The sequence below is a fragment of the Mesocricetus auratus genome, unplaced genomic scaffold, assembly GCF_017639785.1.
Source record: "Mesocricetus auratus isolate SY011 unplaced genomic scaffold, BCM_Maur_2.0 Super-Scaffold_100008, whole genome shotgun sequence".
Taxonomy (NCBI): domain Eukaryota; kingdom Metazoa; phylum Chordata; class Mammalia; order Rodentia; family Cricetidae; genus Mesocricetus; species Mesocricetus auratus.
Window position 1 is genome coordinate 65111110 of NW_024429192.1, and position 22802 is coordinate 65133911.

At 39.7% G+C, this 22802-nt stretch overlaps 1 protein-coding gene across 1 annotated transcript in view; it reads right to left on the reverse strand.

Moving 5' to 3' along the window:
• Positions 1 to 22802, reverse strand: part of Tprg1 (tumor protein p63 regulated 1) — a 139556-nt gene that overhangs the window by 68868 nt on the left and 47886 nt on the right. Inside the window, exon 4 of the mRNA XM_040751021.1 lies at positions 2581 to 2757. Coding sequence (XP_040606955.1) covers positions 2581 to 2757 — 177 coding nt within the window. The remainder of the gene's footprint in view (positions 1 to 2580; positions 2758 to 22802) is intronic.

The following is a 22802-nucleotide window of genomic DNA, read 5'->3' on the forward strand; positions in this document are numbered from 1 at the left end:
AAAGAGGAACACTGAGAAGCTGGAGAGGTAGCTCAGCATTTAAGAGCTCTTACCCCTCTCGGAGAGGATCCAGGTTCAGTTCCCAGCACAACATCAGTTGGCTCACTACATTTTGTAACTCTAGTTCCAAGGGATCTGATGCCCTCTTCTGGCCCCCTGAGGCACATAAACTCATTCCTTAAAAACAAAAATCTCTTATTTAAAAACACAATTATTTTTTAAAGTATAAATTAAAAAACAAATACAGACACACAAATTTAATTATTTTTAAGAAAATATTTTTATAATTGCATTTAAGAAACTATTCCACCTAATAATGTCAAGATTTCCCATGTTAATGCTATCAAACATCCAAGATGGAGGCTAAATCATTCCTAGACAAAATTCTTCTAGAAAAGAAAAAATATAATATCTCTCAACTTAATGTATGAGGACAGCACAATGCATATATTAAATGCTGACAACACCAAAATAACAATGACAAACTAATTTACCTCACACATGTCGGCACCAAGTTCAATAGAATAATTAAAACTGCACTGTGATTTGGTGCAGGTAATGAAATAAAAATTGTGGAAATACCCATAGATGTATGAGGAAGGTAATATATGATGCAGGTGCATTTCAAGCCAGCAGGGAAAGGTAGAATATTGAACAAACGATACAGGGAATTTTAGCTGGTTGACTATCATTGCCCTACTCAAGCAAATTACAGATGAAATAGCAACTTGTCATATTTAAAAATTAAATCATGAACTAAAAGCATGGAAATGTGTATTATAATTCTGTCATAGATAATGCCTTCCTCGAAAAGACAAATTTCAAAACCCCGAAAGTGGGGTACCTCTGACACTTAAGAAGCAAGGGCCATAAAATAACAACATAAAGCTGTAAGTGTGGTGACACAGCAGGACAAAAAGTATGCAACATGCACAGCAGAAAAGAAATGCTAGTCTCTGACATATAAGCATCCTAACAAATCAAAAAGGACAGATACTTGCTCTGGTCAAAAAAAGGGCATTTTATTAAAAAAAAATTTACTCCCTTCCCATTCCTGTAATGTAAATTAAGCAAAAAAATATTTTCTTTAGTCTAGCAGACTGGTGAAGTAAGAAAGTTTCACTACACGCAATGTTAGTGAGATTAGGTACCAAATTTCGTCAACATGTACACCTCATCTGGTGGACATTTGGCTATCTCTGTGAGTCAAGATTCACATGACTTTAACCTGATAAATTCCACTCCCGGAATTCTAGGTTACAGACATATTTGTACATTGATGCAAAGTCCCACAGGCAAGAATATTTACAGGAGCACTGTTGGCAGTAGCAAAGACAAAGGTGACTAGGCTGTCCATCAGCTGTCGGTGAGAAGCTAGCTAAGTACATTTAAACAGTAACACTCTGAAGTCGTAGAGGCTGGAACTGATCTGTGGATGTGTCAATTTTAAAGGTGTTTGCACAGAGACTGTTGCTTTATATCTGCTGACAATTTCTTCAAAAGTAACCAATAAATTGCTGGTGTGTGCGTAAATAATGTTAGATAGAGGGTCTAGAGGAATAGAAAACAGAGGTCTTAAAAATAAATATTTTGTGACATTTAAAGATATTTTAATCTGTATATATTGTTGAAAAACCTACTTGTTCTAAAAATAATAAATTAAATGAATTAGCTGCTTCTTGTATCCATGAAAAGACCAGATGAAATACAGCTCGTTGATATGGCAAGCTTTGGTAAGGAAAACCACATGCTTGTTCAAGGTGTTTGAGTACTCAGACCTGAGAATGTGCCAAGTCCAATGCCATGGGTGCTTAATGGACAATAACAACAAAAGAAAGGTATCTACCTTCTGCAAACTATCTGCCTCTGCAAGCTCACAGATCTATGAGAAGAGCTCACCCTCTTCTGCCTTTGATGAAGATGGTCACCCCATGGCTAATACAGAAAAGGACATAGAATGCATGTCTCTCCAAGACTAACAGAGCTGCTTACCAGGTCAACACTCCTCCTCTCCAGACCTCAGCCAGTCCCTTGTTAATGGCTGGAGACTGTTGAGCTCCAGGAAGAAATTTGAAAAAATTACAGAGCAACTGACTATGATGATGTCTGTCCATCTTGTTTTACAAACCAACTTAAATCACCAGCCATATTGCATGCTTCCAATCCTGCCTTACTCTTTGGGGGCAATGCTGTTCCTCCAGCTTAGAATTCTCTTCTGTTTGCCTAGATAACTCCTATCCAACAACAAATACTAGCTCAAGTGCTTCTCCATGGAAACCTTCTCTAATTGATTGCTATATGAATTGAGTGGGAACTTCTCTGTATTCTCATAGCTCTCCCTACCTAAATACATTTAGCTATTTACTTAGGTCCTCATTCTAAATTACCAATTTGCTTAATATCACAGCTCTGGTGCTTAACATAGATTAGAAGCTAACTTGATACTTTCATGAGCTTAATGGTAAGACTTCTCTTCTCTGTTTTTTCCAGCTTACGTTATTTAATTGACCGTATTATTGATTTCCTTGCGTATGTCTGCCTTGTTTCATAGCTTCTCCAAGTCTAAGTCATCATACTCACTTGTCCAGAGACATCCCTGGGAAGACAAACTTGCCCAGACAGATGCGACAGATGACACTCAAAGGAATCTGCTGCATCTGCACACAGCTAAGCATGATGAAGTCATATTTGCAGATCAACAGTGTTTTGTCGGTGAGCAGCAGGATCTTCTCCTTCTCATTGTTCCAGTGATCGATCCTGTAGTAAAAAACACAGGGCAGGAGAAATGATGACATGGTCTCTCAAATAGAAACAACAACATTCACTAAGACACCAAGCACTGCACAAAAAAGGGAACTGAGAAATACCTACTGCTACCCTTTGTCTGTCAATCTGCCCAAGGTGGAAGAGATGAGGGAAGGACAAAGAAGCCAGGGAAATAAATGTCTTATGACCACAGAGCTTAAGATGGTTCCCCATTACATAAGCCCATTCGAAGAAACCCAAGTCTGCATCATCTTGGCCTCCAACCAATTTGTACTTCACACCCTCCTGGCTCTCCTGGAAACCTTCATGAAGCAGTTCTCCTCCAAGGATACCAGGAATGTCATTGTCCTAACTCAGACTGAACCACAAACTCCTTTCTCTGCCAACTAGCTTACAGTGATATCCAGAAACCATTTGCTGTGTGGAAATGAAAAAGAGACCTGAATGCAAACTACCATGATCTAAGCTTATCACATCGCATCCGTCTGGGGAAAGGGAGGGAAGGAAATACCACTGTGCTTTCTGATTAAGAGGGAATGATCACAGTCTGCATTTCTTGTCTGTATAGCAAGCAGATCCTTCAGGATACAGGACTTTATGTGGTTAGAGAGATGGCTCACCAGAACACTGACTACTCTTCCAGAGAACCAGGGTTTGATTCTCAGCACCCAATGATGGTTCCCAACCATCTGCAGCCACCCTGTCTGGCCTCCATGGGCATCAGACATATACATGCTGACAAAATATGCACATATATAAAAATAAATTAATTTTAAAGAGACTTTATGACTTACTAGAATTTAGTGTCTTTTAGTAAAAGACTGACATTTTTGTTTTGTGACCAGTTCATGTCTGAGTTCTGACCACCTGTTAATCAGTCTAGTGGTTAGTGTTATGGACATCTTTCCCCCAACTATTTCCTGAGCAGTAGCCATGATGCAGTTCTTAAACTGTGAACAGAATGGCATTGCTTCCTTCACCTTACTGAACAGTTTCCTTTATCTTAGAGTCACATCCAAGGCTCCTAAGACAAATTACTCCATCTGTATATGGTCTGGCCTTTTCCCAGAATCATCTTACAGCAAAGAGAATGCTCACTGTCCTAGTCATGGTTCAAATCCATGGGTTTCCTAAGCTACTTTGTAAGCCTGTCACCTTATTAGGTTGTCTAGAAGCAGCTTTACCCTTTATCTTCTTGCATGCATCTACACAATTTATTCTTAATTTTAAATTTACTAAAAACATATTGCAAATTGGTTTTATTTTATTACATAATTATAATTACATGTATTTTTATTATAATTGCATAGATATATTTGACAGTGAAAGTACAAATCCAATGATTCCACAGATTCCATTCTAAATGGCAACTTCAACTGTGTGGAAGTTCATCAAGTTGTATAGTCTTTGAGTCTGGCTAATTCCATTGTCTGATTTCTTTAATCTACTTAATTTCAAGGAAAGAATAAAGTACAAAGTGTTTATCAATAGGTTCCATAAGGACACTGGCCTCACAGAATAAATACTGCCTACGGAAGGTGTCATGGTTCAACTAAGTATGGGTCATCAACCCTGTTGGTACAAAAAAAGTACGTGTTTATGAAATAAAAACATTTGTGTCTGAGCAAATAAATGGATGTCAATGATGATTTGGGGTCCTTTGGAGGAAATGTCTATGTGATTGGAAAGATAAATTTCTATCATTTAGTAATCCTGTAGATTAGAGTTACAACTTTGGCTTAAGTAACTTGTCTTTGAAATGGACATAATATTTACCTCATTATTCCAGGGGAAGTGTATAGGAAATGTTTACACTGGAGTTTTAAACTTCTCAGTGATGAGTACTGATGTGGACTAGGTCACTAAGGGGCTTTAGGTAACTGGATGTCTATGCCACCTTCTTGGTGGTATAAAGATGGATAAGAGAAAATGAAGTCACCCCCATGAGAGGAGGAACTAGAGAAGCATGAAAGAGGAAACCCAGAAGGATTGAGCATAGAAGCTGAATATTGACCGGGACCCCAGTGCACAATGGCCACTGTGCACTCCATGTATTAGTGGCCCATCTGCCCACAACACCCAAAGTCATTCTGCTCCAAAGTTAAGTCACAGTTACAGTATGGTGGGAACAGCCCAGAACCCAAGCGGTCCTACTGGAGTCCAGGTTCTGGGGTTCCCATGCACTCTAAACAGCAACGTTCAACTCCTTCTCTCCTGTGGGTTAGTTCTTGAGAGTTGGCCTGACACGTTCCGTCTTAGGAAGAGGGAAAGGCTGAGGTGTCTTATCACCTATCTACACACACTTCTCTAAATAGACCTCATCTACTTTGCAGTGTCTCATACATGGCTGCCCAGTAAACCAGACTTGTTTTAAGTCTGAGAAAAAAAAGGAGGGGGAGAACCTGCAGCTTTCAGTTGAATGGTTTTACTGAAAATGTCAACACTCCATAATGAGATTTATTTTAAAGGTAAAGGATTCCGGGGGAAAACGAGGATTCTTTTTAGGAACATAGAGTGCTCTGCTCTGACACAAACTCTGAATAATTTACATGTCAGGATGTCTGAATTCAAGCAAACACCCGGGCCTATAAATAGCTCCAGCCACCATCTCCAGCATCTAGGTGGTGGTGTTTCTTTGAAGTTCAGTCATATCTTCATTTCTTCAAGAACTCGTGCAAACATTAAATCACATAATCCTGAGACGAATGCCCTTGAAGTTTAGAAGGCAATAATAACAAACACAAGAAATAACAGCCACACAGAACTACTGTAGCTCAGGGAGATTACTGAGGCCCGAGACATCAATGCTCTCCTTTATTTCCCACAATAACTCCTTAGACTGAATGCAATCACGCCTGATTTAAAGATTCATAAACTGGGTATGTTACACATAACAGGGTCCTATATACAAGAGCCTGAAACAAATATTGAGACATCCAATCTAGGCATAGTTTTGGCTCTCTCCCTAGTGAAACCCCCAAACAAAGGACCCTTAGTGCATATGTAAATGCGGTCAAATACCTCTGTGAGGCACACTTGTGACCCTACATGCCACGGCAGCAGTTGCTCTCTATAGCAAACTTTCCCAAACACACATGATTCCCAGCCTGACCTGCTTGTAGCACACCTTACTTTGGGAGAGAACTTTCTATCCATTTCTGCATGGCAACTACTAAGCATCTCATTACAAAATGTCTCTAAACCACCCAATTCTCTCCACCTCCGCCATCATCAGTAGTCTGTTGCCCAGGATCCTCAGCTGGGGTGGTCACCGAGGCCTGCTTTACCTACACCTGCTCTTCCTGCCCATTCTGCACCCTGCTTCACCGGGGGCAGGTTCTGTCCTGGGCCTTGCCTTTGGTTTGTTTGTCCATTTGCCCTTTGTGCAATTTTTGCTTGGCTGGTTTGATTTGCTTTGTTAGGTAAGAAAATCAATCCATTCCTTACTCACTCTGTCTTAAAAAGCTTTAGTAGTTCCTTCCCCAAGTTCTTATAACAAATTACAAGAGAAACTAGGAAGTTTGGGGGTGTCTATTGCTCGTCCCTTTGCAGGCAATGTTTTCTAGGTCCTACTAGCTAGTGCCATTGAACCTGAGCTCCATCTCTGCACACCACAACACAACCTGCCCTCTGTGACCACTTCTACTCCTTCTAATTGTGCCCTGACACAGTACTCCTACTTCCTTTATCCCAGATGAAACAGCATTGTTACTTTTATGATTATGTAATTTATGTCTCACTCATCTAGTTCTGTACGCTCGTACTACTCATGCTGTCTGGGGAGTCTAATCATAATTTTCAACAAATTGAAATATTCATCTACCCATAAACTAGAATGTTTAAAACAAAATCAGCATGTTTTGGGGGATGCTCATGCCATAATAATGAGAAAGAATAAAATGTAAAAGCAAAGTGCTGCATACATCAAAACCTTAACATTGATTATCATTCTGGATTGGTGAAAGTTCAAATGATTTTTCTTTTTGTGTGTGCTTTTAGTTACTGGAACTCAATTGGTTCATATATGTTTAGTATGCAAACATATATATATATATGTATTTACACAGGTAAACATATATGCATATGCACAGGTATATACAGAGAATATGCATGTATGTGTGACATGAGCAGATATATAGAAAGAGATATAGAGATATAGATAGTGCATATATAAATGCACATACATATATGTATATATGTGTGCATATGAACATATAAAGATAGATAGATAGATAGATAGATAGATAGATAGATAGATAGATAGATAGATGATATAGACAGACAGACAATGCATGTATATGACGCATGGACACATGCACATGTATGCACTTGCATGTGGAGATCAGAGGTCAAAGTCAGGGGTCCCCCAATCCTCCAACTTCCTGAGACAGAGACTCTCACTGAAACTGTTGCTCTCAGATTGGCTAGACTGACTAGCCACATATACCTCAGGGTTCTTCTGTCTCTCCCTCCCCAGTGCTGAGAATACAGGTATTTGTCACCATGTTCAGTTTTTACATGGGTTCTGAGGATATAGACTTGGGTCTTCATGCGTGCGTAATGAACATTCTAATGGCAGTTGTTTCCCTAGTCACAAAAATGATTTCTTTTAAAATTATAAAATATTTTCATTTTTATGATTGGTAAGGCTGATAAACAGTTTTTAAAAGATATTTCTTAGCCATTTGTACTTCCTTTGAGAGCTTTCTGTGCAGATGTATGACCCATTTTTAATTGGGCTGTTTGTCACTTGGATTTTTAAGGGTTGTGTGTGTTCTGGCACACACTCTATAGGAGTATGGCTGACAAAGTCTCTCCCAACTCTGTGAACCTCTTCTTCATGGAACTCATGGCTTCCTTTACAGGGTAGAGACTTTTGTTTTCGGATTCCCCATTTGTGAATTTGGGGAACTAATTGCTGAGCACGCAAGGTCCTAGTTAGAGAGTTCCTCTCACCCCAGTCAGAGTGGCTAAGACTAGGAAAAGAAAGCTGACATCAAATTGCAAACTGGAGCAGCCACTATGGAAATCAGTGTGAAGACTTCTCCAAAAGCTAAAAGTAGATCCATCATATGACCAAGCTATAGCACTGCTTGGCATATACCCAAGGGACTCGATATCCGACTCCACAGCTACTTGCTTGGCCATGTTTGCTGCAGGTACATCCACAATAGCTAGGAAATGGAAGCAGACTAGATGCCCATCAGCTAATGAATTCATAATGAAAATGTGGTACATATACATGAGGGGATTCTATTCAACTATAAAAAATAAAATTTCAGGTAAGCAGATGGAATTAGAAAACATACTGAGTGAAGTAGCCCATACTCAGAAAGATGAACACTTCATAGTCTCAGTTCTTTGTGAACCATGGCTCTGAATCTTCATGTCTGAGCATATAATCTAGAGCACCATGGAAGCCAGGAAAGAGAAAAGGAACCACTGGGGGAGGGAGCTACAGAGAAGGGGGGGGCATCAGGACACAAGTGATACAAGGGGTGCAGATGGAAAAACTGCCTGAGGTCTTAACTGGGGAGGAGGGAGACCAACACAGAGGAAGAGGAAGGGAGGACTGATGAGTGACACTGAGGACTGGGGCAACTGTTTCATAATCATCTTTTCTGGATAGGACAGAAATGCTACTCCCATGAGCTCTCAACAATACACCTGCTTTCACAAGACCTGCAAGGACCACACCAGTTGAGAGGCCAAGAGGAAGGAGGGAATTGAGGAAGGCTCCACACCAAGATGAAGAGCCACAGAATGGCTGCTGAAGGGAGGAGACGCTGTTCCCTTTCCCCAGGGAGGAGATCCAAATCCTAAATGGTGAGCCCTAGACACATGCAAATAAGGGCAGCATTAATAGGCTTCTTCTATCCCCCCACCCCTCTGTACACGCACATCTAAAGAGGTCGGTAATTTGAAAGGGAGGGATTGAGGGAACCTGGAAGGAATTGGGGAAGAGGGCTCGAAATGATGTAAACATGGTACTTTACGAAATCCTCAATTTTCAAATAAAATAAGCATTTAAAAGCTGGATTAAAAGATGGAAAATAAAACTATCCTTCAAGTTCCCAGCTCATATGCTATCTGTTGCATGAACCATTATTCTTCAAGTGGATGTCATCGTTTCAAAGGATGACAAAGTCATTTTCAGTACCTCTCTTGTGGCCGTAGTCACAATGTCTCTGTAGTCCAGTTTATTTCTGGGTTGGACTCACCTCTCATCTTGAATGGAGGTTGCTCTATAGCACATTTAGACCTGGGATTCTGTGGGGTACCCAACAAGGTCTCAACAAGTGAATGGAATGGGTGGTGGAGAAACAGAAACTCACTACCCATCTCCCGATGTCTCTGGCACCCCTTACTTCTATCAGCATCCAAAACACCATCTTTCCTAACAGGTTGGAGGAGCCTATGGCGCCTGAGAACTCCAGTTCGTTTTCCCCCCCCCGAGATGATAGGATTCGCCAGCAGAGGGCAACAGCGAACTAGCAATGACAGGCTCTACAAATCTGTAACTTGCCGGGGCCTGTTTCCCAGTTATCCAGTAACTCTGGTCATCCCAGGTACCCTTCCTGCAGCCCAGGCAGGTGTCCTGTGATACTTCAGTTGTTCTTTTGAGACAAGGAGATCAATTTATCATTTGCAAATGATCTTCTAAAAAAGATCTGTGTATGTGTGTGTGTGTGTGTGTGTGTGTGTGTACAATAGAGAGACAGACAGACAGAGACAGAGACAGAGACAGAGACAGAGAGAGAGAGACAGAGAGAGAGAGAGAGAGAGAGAGAGAGAGAGAGAGAGAGAGGCCCACGCATACCTATCACTCAGTACAAACATTGTCCCTGATGCTGAGCAAAGCTATTATCTGTTCTGAACAAATAAAGAGTACTGCTCAAGCCCTTGAAGAGGACACAGCATCTTGACTAGCCCAGAGTCACCAGACTAGGAGGAAAACACTGAATCTTTCATTTCACACATGTTCCTTAAGCAGCCACTGGGTTCTAGAGCCTGAAGAGAATTCAATTTGGGTTTGCTGTTCAAACACGAAAACCGTGAAAAACTGCATGGCACTAGAACAAAGCATCCCCCCAACCCCGAGTTAAGTGGAATCTTGCAAACTGTTGAGCTAAATCACACACAAACACTTCTTTCAATCATTTGGTTAGTACTTCTCTAAGCCACTCTGGTTTGTTTAAAATGGGAGACCCTCAAAAGAAACAGTTCCTAATAAAAATCTAATAGCACAAACCTTTCTTATTCCCAGGTCTCTAAACATGGCTGATTATGATTCGCTTGTGTTTCCACACCACCATGTGCTACCAGTCATGTACTAGGCTCTATGCTCCTCATTAGGAGTCCTGAGAAGGTCTTCTGCCCTGGCACACACAGCTCTATACACCAGAAAGAATTGCACGGTGTCGGATGGTATGATGTGGCTGAATAAAGGTAACTCAGATCCACAGTGGCAAACTGTGGTCTCATGGTTCCCTGCCCGCTGCCCACAGGGCTGAGGGTAAAGAGTCTTTGGCATCTATTCCGTGCCCTGGCAGATGGTTCCCTTAAAGCATGCCATTTTCTACAGTCTGGCAGGGATCTTAATGCTAAGAAAGCACACGCTGGGAAGTCTGGATGACATTTGTAAGGAAAAAAAACTCAGAAGTATTGATTTCTTGAGAGTTTTTAACATGCGCCTAAGATTGGACAGATGAAGGATGGTCATAAGAAACAGATATAAAGGGAGTGGGAGATATTTCAGTCGGTAAAATGCTCCCTTTGCAAGCACAAAGACCCAAGTTCAAGTCCCAGACCTCACATTTAAAAAAAAAAGCTGTGTGCGGTGACACATGCTTGTAGAGCCATGCTGGGGTAGAGACAGGCAGATCTGTGAGGCTCTGACAGTCTACTGGCCAGAAAGCCTGGCCTACTTGCGGAGTTTCAGCCCCAGGAAAGTTCCCATCTCAAACATCAATGAATGAATTGCACCTGAGGAACAAGTCTAATTTAAACAGTCATGCATGCACATGTATCACCACTATAGACATTCTCTCTCTCTCTCTCTCTCTCTCTCTCTCTCTCTCACACACACACACACACACACACACACACACACACACACACACACAAATACACACACATACACACACACAGAAGAAAGACCTAGAAACATAATCAAACACTGTGTCAGATGCTATGATGATCTTCACCAGTCAACCCTCACACGTAGAGATAAGTAAACTGAGGTACAATAAAGTGTTTTGTGCTGCCTGTTCAAATCAATCCACATGTTGAAGTCCTTGTCCCCAACACTGACATTACAGGTTGGTACCTTGGAGATGGTTAGGTTTAGATGAAGTCGTAAGAGAAGAGAGCCTTTGGTAGAGTGAGTACCTAATATGAAGAAGATAATGGCTTCCTTTCTCAGTGCAAGCACACACCGAAACAGTTTCTGCTGGCCAGAAACAAGGCCTTTAACGACAAGCATGTTGACCTAATCAAATGGCATGAGCTTAGGTTTTGAGCTCCTAGATCTAAGGAGAAATTGTCTGCCATGCCACTTCTCTGTTATGTTAAACTAATCAAGACAGAAAGCAAACTTGCAAGTAACATAACCGGCATTCACCCAACATGTGCGTAATGAGTGCTTGAGCTTGCCACATTACCAAGCTACCATCTACTGGGGAAAGACATTAAATGTCTGCATTTAGTCAGTAATGGTTACTGAGTGCCTGTGTAGGTCTGTGTAATATTCCTCTGTATTGGACTAAGAAGACTTCTACCATGTTCCCTGCCCTTTAAGAAGCTTATAATCGAATGAACGAAATACAAGCAAATTGTTAGGTAGAGGCATAGATGAGATGGAAATTTACACAATGAGAAATTTTAATCTGATTAACAGTAAACATTTATCCGATGTTCCTTTTTTTGTAAACTTTTCTCTATGAGCTTCATGTAGGATTGCATCCTATAGAGTTTGACCAACACTGTAAGGAAGGTCACAGTACCATCACCATCACAAATGAGGTACCATGGCATAGAGAGCTAAAGCAACCTGCTTAAAAAATTATTAAATGCATTTATTTGTTGCATGTGTGAGTGAGTACACACATGGTGTGGATATGGTGCCCCTTTTTGTCCTTTCCCCTATGGGTTCAGGGGTGAAACTTAGGTTGAACCCTTCAGGATGGTTAACTTTACCTGATAAGCTATCTCACCAGCCCAGCCAATACTTTTGAATAACCACTCTGTTGAAGAAATGTACATTGTGTTTACAGGATGTCTTGAAGGATGACCCAGAGATCTGGCTAGACATAGATCAGAACGAACAGCATGGCCCCAAATACAGGCCATGGTACAAGATGGCTGGCCAGAAGAAGTGTGTGCCATGTGAGATTATCAAAACCATGGAGGTTGATAGCTAGCTATAACTCACAAAATGTCCGATTCAGGAGCATGGACATGGGGTCTGGGAGCCTAATATCTTTTAAAAAGAAGCTATATGCCTGGGGAGAACTTGTGGCATGGTGGTGAACCAAGCATTTCCAGTGCCTGGAGTCTTATCTAAAAAACGTTCAGCCCTCCTGGTAGCTGCTCTTTGAACTGAGTCCCGGGGAATTTTAGGTAGCATTGAAAGATTTGTGCATTTACATAACCTTTTATGTTGGAATGCATCAGAGAATTTCCAAGTATTTCTTGTCCAGCCCAGAGACAGACCCTCACTGTCATAAACCAGGAAAACTAAGATGAAAGAGCCCTACTGCTTCATGTTGCAGTACTAGCCTAGCCTGGCGCAGTGATACTGGCTTAGAAATATCTATTTCTCTCCTCATGCCCCTTTGCTGAAGACAATTTGTATGTGTGTAGAAATTTCATTAAGATTCTTAGGAGCTAGGGTTATAGCCACAAGTCAAGCTTTTATCTTTGGCTCCACTTCAATTGCTTGGTTCCTCAGGAGGGACCCTCTCTCTGTGTCACGCAGGCCCGGGGTGAAGATTCAGCTCTTCCTTGGGCCAGCTTTTAAGATCATGCAAAAGTTACTTTTTCTTTGTGAGACTCAATTTCCACATCTCCAAATGAAGATGACACTGACATATTACCTGAGAGTCATACAGGTTTGTTGTGAGGAAAAGAAATGCTCCCTACGCAGAACACAATGAACCACAAAGCATACGTGAATTAGTTCATTATAATTGGCTAGTAACACAACTACAATGAAGGAGACAATTTCCAAATCCCTTGAAAATTGTTGAAACGTGTGTTGAATTTAAAAACCAATTAGTGAATGATTGAGTCAAATTCACTTAAAGAGAGTATCTGAAGCCTGTCAATCTTTTTCAGATATACAAAATACCCATTTTCAACTTCCTAAAAATAGTAAAAGAATATTTATTAATTCTATACACATAAGGCAAACTTCTATATGTTTGCCTGTTTATCTAGCATGGCTGCTTTTATTTCCATTATATGTGCTGCACACTCTAGTTCTGAATTCAAATATAAGCCATAGGTGAAATTCCCACTAACAGTGGTTGGTGTGGGCTACTTTGAAAGGTTAGAAGTTGGACAGCTGGAACACAGTAAGAAGGACAATGTAAGCACATGTGCTCCAATCATTTTGGTAGCCTGACCAGACCAGTCATGTACAGCAGCCTAGTACATGAGCTGGACTCAGAAGTCACAAGAGAGCAAAATCCTCAGGATTATGGCTCAAAAGAAAATTTGATTTCTATCGATTTGCAATCGAACGTCCTATTACACAGGACAAAGAACTCCTTTTAAGAAGCAATACCAGTAAACTAGCTAAGAAGCAATTCTTACCCTTACTGATCCCCAAACACAAAATTATTCTGTTATGGGTTTTAGAAGTGCAGTGATGAACTGAATGAATCCAGCGCTTCCTGCACTTATGTGTCAGGAAGAGACACAGATGGATGAAGAGATGGCCCAGCACTACTGTACAGTTCTGTCTGCTCTTGTAGAGAACCAGAGTTCACCTTCCAGCTCTCATGCGATGGCTCACAACTTGAGCTCCAGGGATCCTGACATTCAGGTCTCAATGGGCACCTGGCATGCATACAGTACACATACAGACACGAAGACAAAACCCTCATAGACATAAAATAAAAACAAGTTTTAGAACAAAGTTTGGAGAACATCCATGGGAAGAGCAGACAATGGAGAGATTCTGTGAAGTCTCTGAGATGTATTTCAGCAAGACCATACAGGACAGACACAAGAAAGGGACCGGGAATTTGAGCAAAGACCTGATTGTGAACAGAAACAATCGCAATTTCTCTGAAACTTAGTAGTACTCTTCACACTACATGCCTATAACACCCTACTTTACAGATTCAGGAGCCATGTCTCAGTAAAGTGACATGGACTTAGCTTGAAGTGACCAAGACAACAGAGTGTTAAATACTTCTGATGACTATCCCAGTCAGTATATATTTCTTCAAGTTCTTTTTCCTCTTATGCTTCCTTCACTGTGAGGCAATTTTGCTCTCCCCAAAATGCTACCACCACCAAGACAGAATTTAAATAGCTATACAAAAGCAATGGATCTTGGAACATGCTACTCTCCCCCCCACGCACACACACAAAATTAATGAATAGATGTTAAATCACTCAAGTCATCTACAGCACACCAGGAACTCATAAGAGGCCCAACCTCTAGAGGATCCTATTCTCCCTGGATTCTCTTTAAGGAATTCATTGGATCAGAAGCCAAGAACTAGACCCCGTGGTGAGGAGCCAGAAGGAAGGAAGAACAGAACAAATATGCTCATCTCTTCTCTTGCACCGTTTCCATTTTACAGAAAAGGAAAAGATATCTGCTTGCTGTAGACTATTGATTATAGTTCTTGGGTACAGAGAATATAATTCGAACCAGTCAAACCCAGAAGGAGGGTAGATACTACAAAAATATATCGGGAATCCCACTGAAATCCAATAACAGGGACCACAGTCAGGCTCCATGGGAAGTGGGGAGCCACAAGGAGCCAGGGGTGGACAGATCTGCTCTTTCAAACGTAGTCTCTAAATTTTCGTGCGTCTCTTGTACTTGTCTGCTTTGTCTTGACTGGAGTGGTTCTGCTGCACTGGGTCACTTTTTATTCCTCTTTAGCTCCACCTTGACTATATCCTTCAGTTACTTCCTGTGTGGATCCAAATCTCTCCCCCTCAAATCCCCAAGAGAGGGAATTCTGTTCTGTACAGATTAGTTTATTCCTGTGAATAGTTTCTTTGGTTCACAGGCAGGGAGTAGCCCCTGTCTCCAACCAGATGTAACTAAGGGCTGACCATTCTACAATAAAAAATAATGAGACTTGAAGGACCAAATTAGGGACACCAAGAATTCCTCTGCTTCTTTGTGAATCTGAGGCAAAGCATCACCTTTAATAGATTTTAAAATCCTAGTTCATTCTAACAGTGCCCTAACTTCTTCCCTTTTTTAGGCTCATTAGAGATCCAGTTGATGTTTCTAGTTGCCGTTTTACTATATTTTTAGTATCTGGTTTACTGCCAAATGTCAAATTGTTTTTGTTTCACTACCTCCTTTCTCCCTCTGTAAGCAGTAAGGAGGTGGGGAGCACATCACAAATCCAAGAGAAAGCTTGGTTTCAATAAAAAAAATAAGAGTGAGAAAATGGAAAACAAACCTAAAAGACATATCAACCCCAAATAGGAGTACACATCACAATATGAAAAAGCATGGAATATGAGAAAACAAGATAGGGACTTCTGAAAAAGCATAGGCTATACCTTCTCAATAGCCGAACCTAAAGGTACTGACATGGCTAAAGTGCCAGAAAAGGAATTCAGAAGTCTAGTTCTTAAAATTATCAGTAGCATTAAGGGTATTCAAACAAAGAGGTAGAGTAAGGAAGTCTATTTAGAACCTACAAGGTCATGTACAACATAGATAAGGAACTCCACAAGCAGTAGCAAGACTCTGTAGTGCTGGGATTATAAGCATGCACCACCACACCCTGATGTTACTTACTTAATTTATATATTTGTTTATTTTTATTCTTTGAGAATTTTAGACATTTATACAATAAAATATGGTCATATCTACTCTCCTTTTCTCCCCCTCAGCTTCCTCTGGATGTCCCCACACACACTAGTCTCCCTCTTTATATCTGAGGTGATTTGAACTAAAATTGTCTCCATAGGGATTGGCATTGTTAGGAGATGTGGTTTTGTTGGAGTAGGTATGGCCTTGTTAGAAGATGTGTGTTACTATGGGAGTGGCTTTGAGCTTTCCTATGTTCAAGCTACTTTCAGTGACACAGTTCACTTCCTGTTGCCTGTAGAACTCTCAGCTCCTTCTCTAACACTATGTCTGCCTGTATGCTACTATGTCCTACCATGAGATAATGGATTAAACTTCTGAAACTGTACGCCACCCCAATTTTTTTCTCGTTTTAAGAGTTGCTATGGTCATGGTGTCTCTTCACAGCAATAGAAACCCTAATATAATATCCTTGAATTTTTTAATACCACAAAATCTATTTAGTGCCAGCCATATGTGTATGAATATGTGGCCATCTATTGGAACATGGACGACCTACTAGTGACTACATATCCAAAGAATGAGTCTTCTTCTATCGGTTATCAACTGCCTGTGTTTTCAGTCAGGGGTGAGGCCTTGAATTCTTCCATAATGTATGCTGTAATTTGGGATGGCTTGATCTTGTTCAAGTCTTGTGGAGATAATCATAGATGTTGTAATGTCATGAGTGCAATGGCCATGTTGCTGTGCCTAGAATCCAGCATTTCATGAAGCTCCTCCGGTCTCTAGCAGTTACTTTTTTTCTGTTCCTTCTTTCATATGAAGCTAAGTATTGTCCTTTTGAGTTCTGGAAAGAATAGTTTTGGAATTTTGATGAGGATTGTATTGAGTCGGTACATTTCTTTTGGTGGTATGGCTATTTTTAATGATGATGATCCTACTGATCCATGAGCATGGGAGATCTTTTCATCTTCTGATATCTTCTTAAATTTCTTTCTTCAAATCCTTGAAGTTTTTGTCATACAAGCCTTTCAGTTGCTTAGCTGGAGTTATCCCAAGATGTTTTATATTGTTTGTGGCTATTGTAAAGGGTATTATTTATCTTATTTGTCAGTCTGTTTGTCATTTGTATATAGGAGAACAGCTGAATTTTTTTTAGTTAATTGTATATCCAGCCTCTTGACCAAGGTATTTATCAGCTGTAGGATTTTCCTGATAGAATTTTTAGGATTGCTTATATATCATATCATCAGCAAATAACAATACTTTGACTTCTGCCTTTCAAATTTGGATTCCCTTGATCTCTAGTTGACTTACTGCTCTAGATAAAATTTCAAATACTATATTGAATAGATTTGGGGAGAGCGGGTAGCTTTGTCTTGTTTTTAATTTGAGTTTTTCTTCAGAAATGGGTACTGTCAATTCTTTGGTCAATAATGACATCATGTGACAGTTGATCTTGACTGTCAATTTATAGGATTTAGAATTACCCTAGAGACAATTTTCTGGGCATGTCACTAAATAATTACAGGTATTAGATTCATTGAAGTAGAAAGATCTATCCAAAATGTAGGCAGCAGTATTCGATGGGCTGCTCACCTGAGAACAAGCATTCATTGCACTCCGCTTCCTGGCTGCAGATGCAATGTGAATAGCAACCTCAAGCTCCTGCCACTGTGACCGCCCCACCATGATGGACTACACCCTCAAACTTAGTCAAAATAAGTTTTTCCTTCTATAAGTTCTTTTTCTCAGGATATTACATTAAGTGAAAAGACAACTAACAATATACACCACCAGAAAAAGTAATTCATCAAAGAATCATCAGAGTTAAGTTACACTATATGTCAAATTTTTCTGATGGAAAATTATAGGATATTCTTAGTAACTCATGGACATTCTCCAAAATAGACCTCTTTTTAGGCCATAAACAAATTATAACAAATAAAAAATAAGTAAATATTTTCTTATATCTTGTAAAATAATAATGAAGTAAAGAGCAAGAAAAACAATGAAAACTACTTTAGCAAATATAGCCCCAGTACCCAGGAAGCAGAAGCAATAGAATCAACACAAACTCTGTCCCAACCAAAGAAACCACTAAAAGTATACTCTTGAATGATAATTGAATTAAATAAAACAGTAAATAAATTTAAAACTCCTATAATTAAATGAAAATGAAAACAAATTTTGCCAAAACCTTTACATATGACCCAAAGAACAAAGGCTTCCTTCTTCTGTGTCCTTTTATAGGCTGCCATCAAAAGGTGTGACCAAGATACAAGATGAATCTTCCCACTTCATATAATTTAAATAAGAAAAAAAATATCTCGCAGATATATAAGCCATTGGGTTTTAGTAATTCAAGTTGACAACCAAGAGCAGCCATCTATAATTTTAAAATTCATATTCCAATAAATTAGAAAATCTAGGATGAACTGATAAATTGCTGGACACATATGATATAGTTACATTAAGCCTAGTGGACATAAGCAACTTATGGAGTTTTATATCCAGCAATGAGACTAAAATAGCAATAAAAAGGCCCCCAAGAAGTAACATCCCACACCAAATAATTCACTACTGAATACTACCAGACCTTTAAATAACCATCATCAGTGTTTCTTAAACTATTCTATGAAATACTATATCAATGATGAACACTCATGAGAAAGAAATCCAGCAAAAACTTCCATTAGTAACAACCTTATGACACTTACCTGGAAAATTCCCAGGTGACAGTCCTGACCAAAATTTCATCTTGGTCAGTATTTAATATTTTTAATAAAAACCTCCTTAAATTCAGCCAAAATGGTGATACTGATTTTTCTGGCAATTTCAGGATTAACATATGGAGGTTCTAGTGAGTTAATTCCTCCCCAAATTCTGAAGTTAGGCCTTTCATTCAGGCTCCAGGGACTCTCTGAAATGAAAAGTCATGCTTAGAAAAGAAAGTATCAAGCATTTTTAACAGAGGCCTCTTTTGATTTTGGTAAGTAATGGAAAACTTTTTTAAACTCTATGATACTTTTCTGCCTGATTTTTGGATTCTGGTTTTGGGTTACCCTACTGGAGATGAAGGAGATCTGATGAGCCCCAAAAAATCCATCATCCAGGACACAAGGAGACAGCCCACTGGTTATTTCTGGTTTTATTTCTGGTAAATTGGGAGTTCAACTAGACCTACTAACTGTTTTTTTGGACTTCTGATCACATGCGCTATTGACACTGGGGACAAGATCAGCAAAGTTCCAATGCTTAGACTGTACAACAGAGCCAAGGACACACAGGACATTGGGGCCCGGACTTAGAATTTGAAGAGTCCCAATGTGGGGGTGTCAAGCAGTTCAGAGGTTGTGCAAGGAGACAACTAACAGCCTTCTATCTATTATGGCAATTCCATGACACAAGGGGACAGGCCCAGTGTGGAGGTCGGCGAAACCCAGAGTGGCTCAGACTGATGGGTACCTAGTATCTGGGATGCACAAAAAAAAAAAAAAAATTAAAAAATAGAAAGAAAAAGGAAAAAAAACTAATAGAGCTCTGGAACAAAGAACTCCAGTTGTTAAATATCATTGTCCCATGTTTCCTGTTGTTTATGCTTTGTCTTATGTGTCTGGTCTTTATGTATTATGACTTGGAGTGGCCAATGTGGAATCCTTGGGCAATGTGGAGCTGCAGGTCCCATGAACAAGCTCTACTAATACAGCCTCACCTCTTCCCCAGGATAATTTAATTCAAAAGCTCAGAAGGTACTCCCCACTCGCCACTCCCTGAAATCCCAACACTGGAGGAGGTAGGAAAGTTTTGTTTATTTTGTATGTATGAATAGATCTAAGTTTTGTTCCACACATAGAGCTGCACAAATTACCCCAGGCTCAATCAAATATGTAAATGTATGTGTCCACTGAATGTTTATTTCCGGCTGGTCTTGAATGTGTGAATGTACTGTGTTCTTGATTATAGATTAGTGACTTATTGGTTATGGCTAAAAGTCTGTAACATCTGTAAGAAAAAGTTCACTTTGTGGCTTGAGGTTAGTCTTTCTGAGAAACAACACATGGCCTGCCACCATCTTAACTAAGGGGAGCCACATGTGTGGTTGCCATTTTGATTAGGGTTGAAAAGGATGGATGTAATGACTTCCCTGCTGTCTTGGTTGCTGGCAACCACATGAGATCAGCCAGTCAGAAAGACAAGAGGTCTCAAAAGATACTTTAAATCAGGACACGGTTTTTGTATAATCCCCAACCTGTCTTAAGAACTGGGTTTATAAAAGATAGGATTTAGAACAAAACTTGTTTAATGAGGTATTAAAGCTTCCCCTCAATCCTTTCATAGTCAAGAACATATCTTGCCAATGCCAAACATCATAACATAGAAATAATCTACTTGGTATTAATTTTAGAGACACTAGACTATTTACACTGTTGGAACTTGGCTTTGCCTTATGCAGATTATGGTTGTGCTCTATGTCTTCACTCTTGAAATGAAAATGGTACTTTATTTTGATATTATCAGAACACAGTCAAAATATTTTAAACTTCTTTAAAAGGAAATTTTAGAGTTTTACAGAAAATTTAAATAAACTGGATATCTAAAAAGCAAAAACAGCTTTTAATAGACGTTTCAATTTATAAAACTATAGGACATTTTAAAATTTACACTACATGGTATTTTATTAAATTGTCTTTGTTAATATATGATCTTAATAAATAGATAAATAACAGGTTAAAAATTAGGACCACAACTAAGCACCAGATACTGAGATATTTCTATTTTATAAAGCAGTAAGACATTGACCTAAGCAGTCCAACAAATAACTTAGAGCCACTGGCTTAGAGAATATCTCTCCTTAATCAAGGTCTATTCAGGCTAACAGACACTAATTTGAAGATGTATGTCTAACCTTGCTGTTTGCTAGCATTGTTATGTACTAGCTATTTTGGTAAATCAAGTCCTACAGGGAACTGTTATGCTCCATATGGCACACTATGTAAGGATGAGGAAAGTTCCCAGTTTCTTTACAAACTGTGTTTATGAATTAAAAGTCTTATCTTGATATTAAAAGGGCTTCAATTAAGAAATTGTTATTTATTCAGATTATCTTCTTATGTATGTTTCCAAAAGTTAAGCCTAAAACAAACGATTGTCTAGTTTAGATATACTTAACAGATAATGGTCATCAAACGCTTCAGAGATCTGAAAATATGGTATTTAAAATGCTTAATAAAGAAGCTTTGCATGATAGAAAGACATGCCAGCTCCTGGAAGTACCCCTATTTTCCCCAAAGGAGACGATGGCATAGAAAAACACCTGGATCTTGCTTTAAATGTGACAAAGCTGGCCACTGAGTGAAAAACTGCCTTTCACCTCAACAGTTGCCACAGTGCTGTCCAGACTATGGACAAGCAGGACACTGGAGAATTGATTGTCCCCCCTTGCCTAGACAAGGTAGGCAAGTCCCCCCAGGTTCCTCCTCCACAGGAAAGTCTAGGGGATCTTCTGGGCCTGGCAGCTGAAGACTGTTGCTGCTCTGGGACCTCTGCCCCAAGCAACCATGGAGAAACTTGGGGTAGCTGTCCAGGTAGCCAGTGAGTCTTTCATTTCAGTTGGTCCTTTTCAAATCTCTGATGGTGTGTGACAATTAGGCTAGTGATAGCTTTGCCAGTTTATTAGTTCATTAGTCCATACATTAGTTAAAGCTCTTGTTTAAAAAAAAGACAGGTTTGTCTTGTTCACAGGCTTCATATTAAAGGATAAACAGGCTTCAGGTGTAACTTTTCACCAGCAGAACATGCTTTACAAGGACTGTTCTCTAATAACTATGAATGACTCTGGCAAATTATTAAAGATCATACAAGGTCTAAGTTCTGATGTTCTAAAAAATGTTCTAAGGTATACAGGGTCTGAGGATGAAAAATCTAAGTAAGTTCTGAGAGTCACATAAACTATAAAGATAAATGTTATCCTGAGATTTCAAGTAGAGTTCTGATAAATTGTAGAACACTGACTACTTACTATTCATTCACAAGCTCAGGATTTAAAATTTTCTTTGGTTGTCTTCCAAATACAGACTTAAAGGTGCTTTCCTTTGGGTTACAATGTAGTATCAGGCTTTCTAGACATAAGAAAAATGTTCATGCATTTAAACCCAAAACCACAGCCTTTGCTATGACACCAAGGTGTATATCTGTCCCTGCTGTTCTACAAATGCATGTTAACTGCCCTTTCTACTATGTGGATTTTAATATAATGTCAATGCTAATATTACTGGAACTTTTATCTCCTTTGGTAAACCAATATTCATGTAAGTTTCTAGAAATCAGTCATAAGGCTTGAATTCAACTGTTGACAGATCAAACAAAAAAAGCTCCAAATGTAAGGTTTTTCTTGAAATTCCTGAATCTTAACTTTGGTCTCTAGTCTATATCTCAACAGATTTCCACACGGTTGACAGACACTCTATCCAGGGAGCACCTGCAAACTCCAAGCTGCTGAGCTCTGGGCTGTTGGTGTGAAATGGTCCCACTGATGTGATTGCTCCCTGTCCCTTCACCAGCATCAGCTTCTGAGAAATGCCCCATTGCCCAGCCTTTGACTGGCCTGCCAGCCTTCCTGGGACCTGACAATCAATGTCCCTTTTCAGCTGGAAGTGGCTACAGAAGAGAGCACATCATGATCCCTGCCCCCATAAAAGGCTGAAAAAGGCCAAGTTAAAAGGAAACTCCCTGATGTAGGGAAGAAAAGGCTGCCGATAATGTCAATTGATATACCAGAAAAATGGGCCCAGATTTCTCAACAGGTAGATTCATTAACTAAAATGATTTTACAGTGTGATAGAACACTTGGCCTGTTTTATGCAGAATGAAGAGATATTATCCATCGCAGGGCCTTTGGCCCTTCTGCTTCTGTTAATTGTTGTTGGCTCTTACATCACTGGTACAATAACCAAATGATAATTCTTATCTGAGTACCATTAAGCTAATGGTTATTGCATCCAAATATAAACAGGTA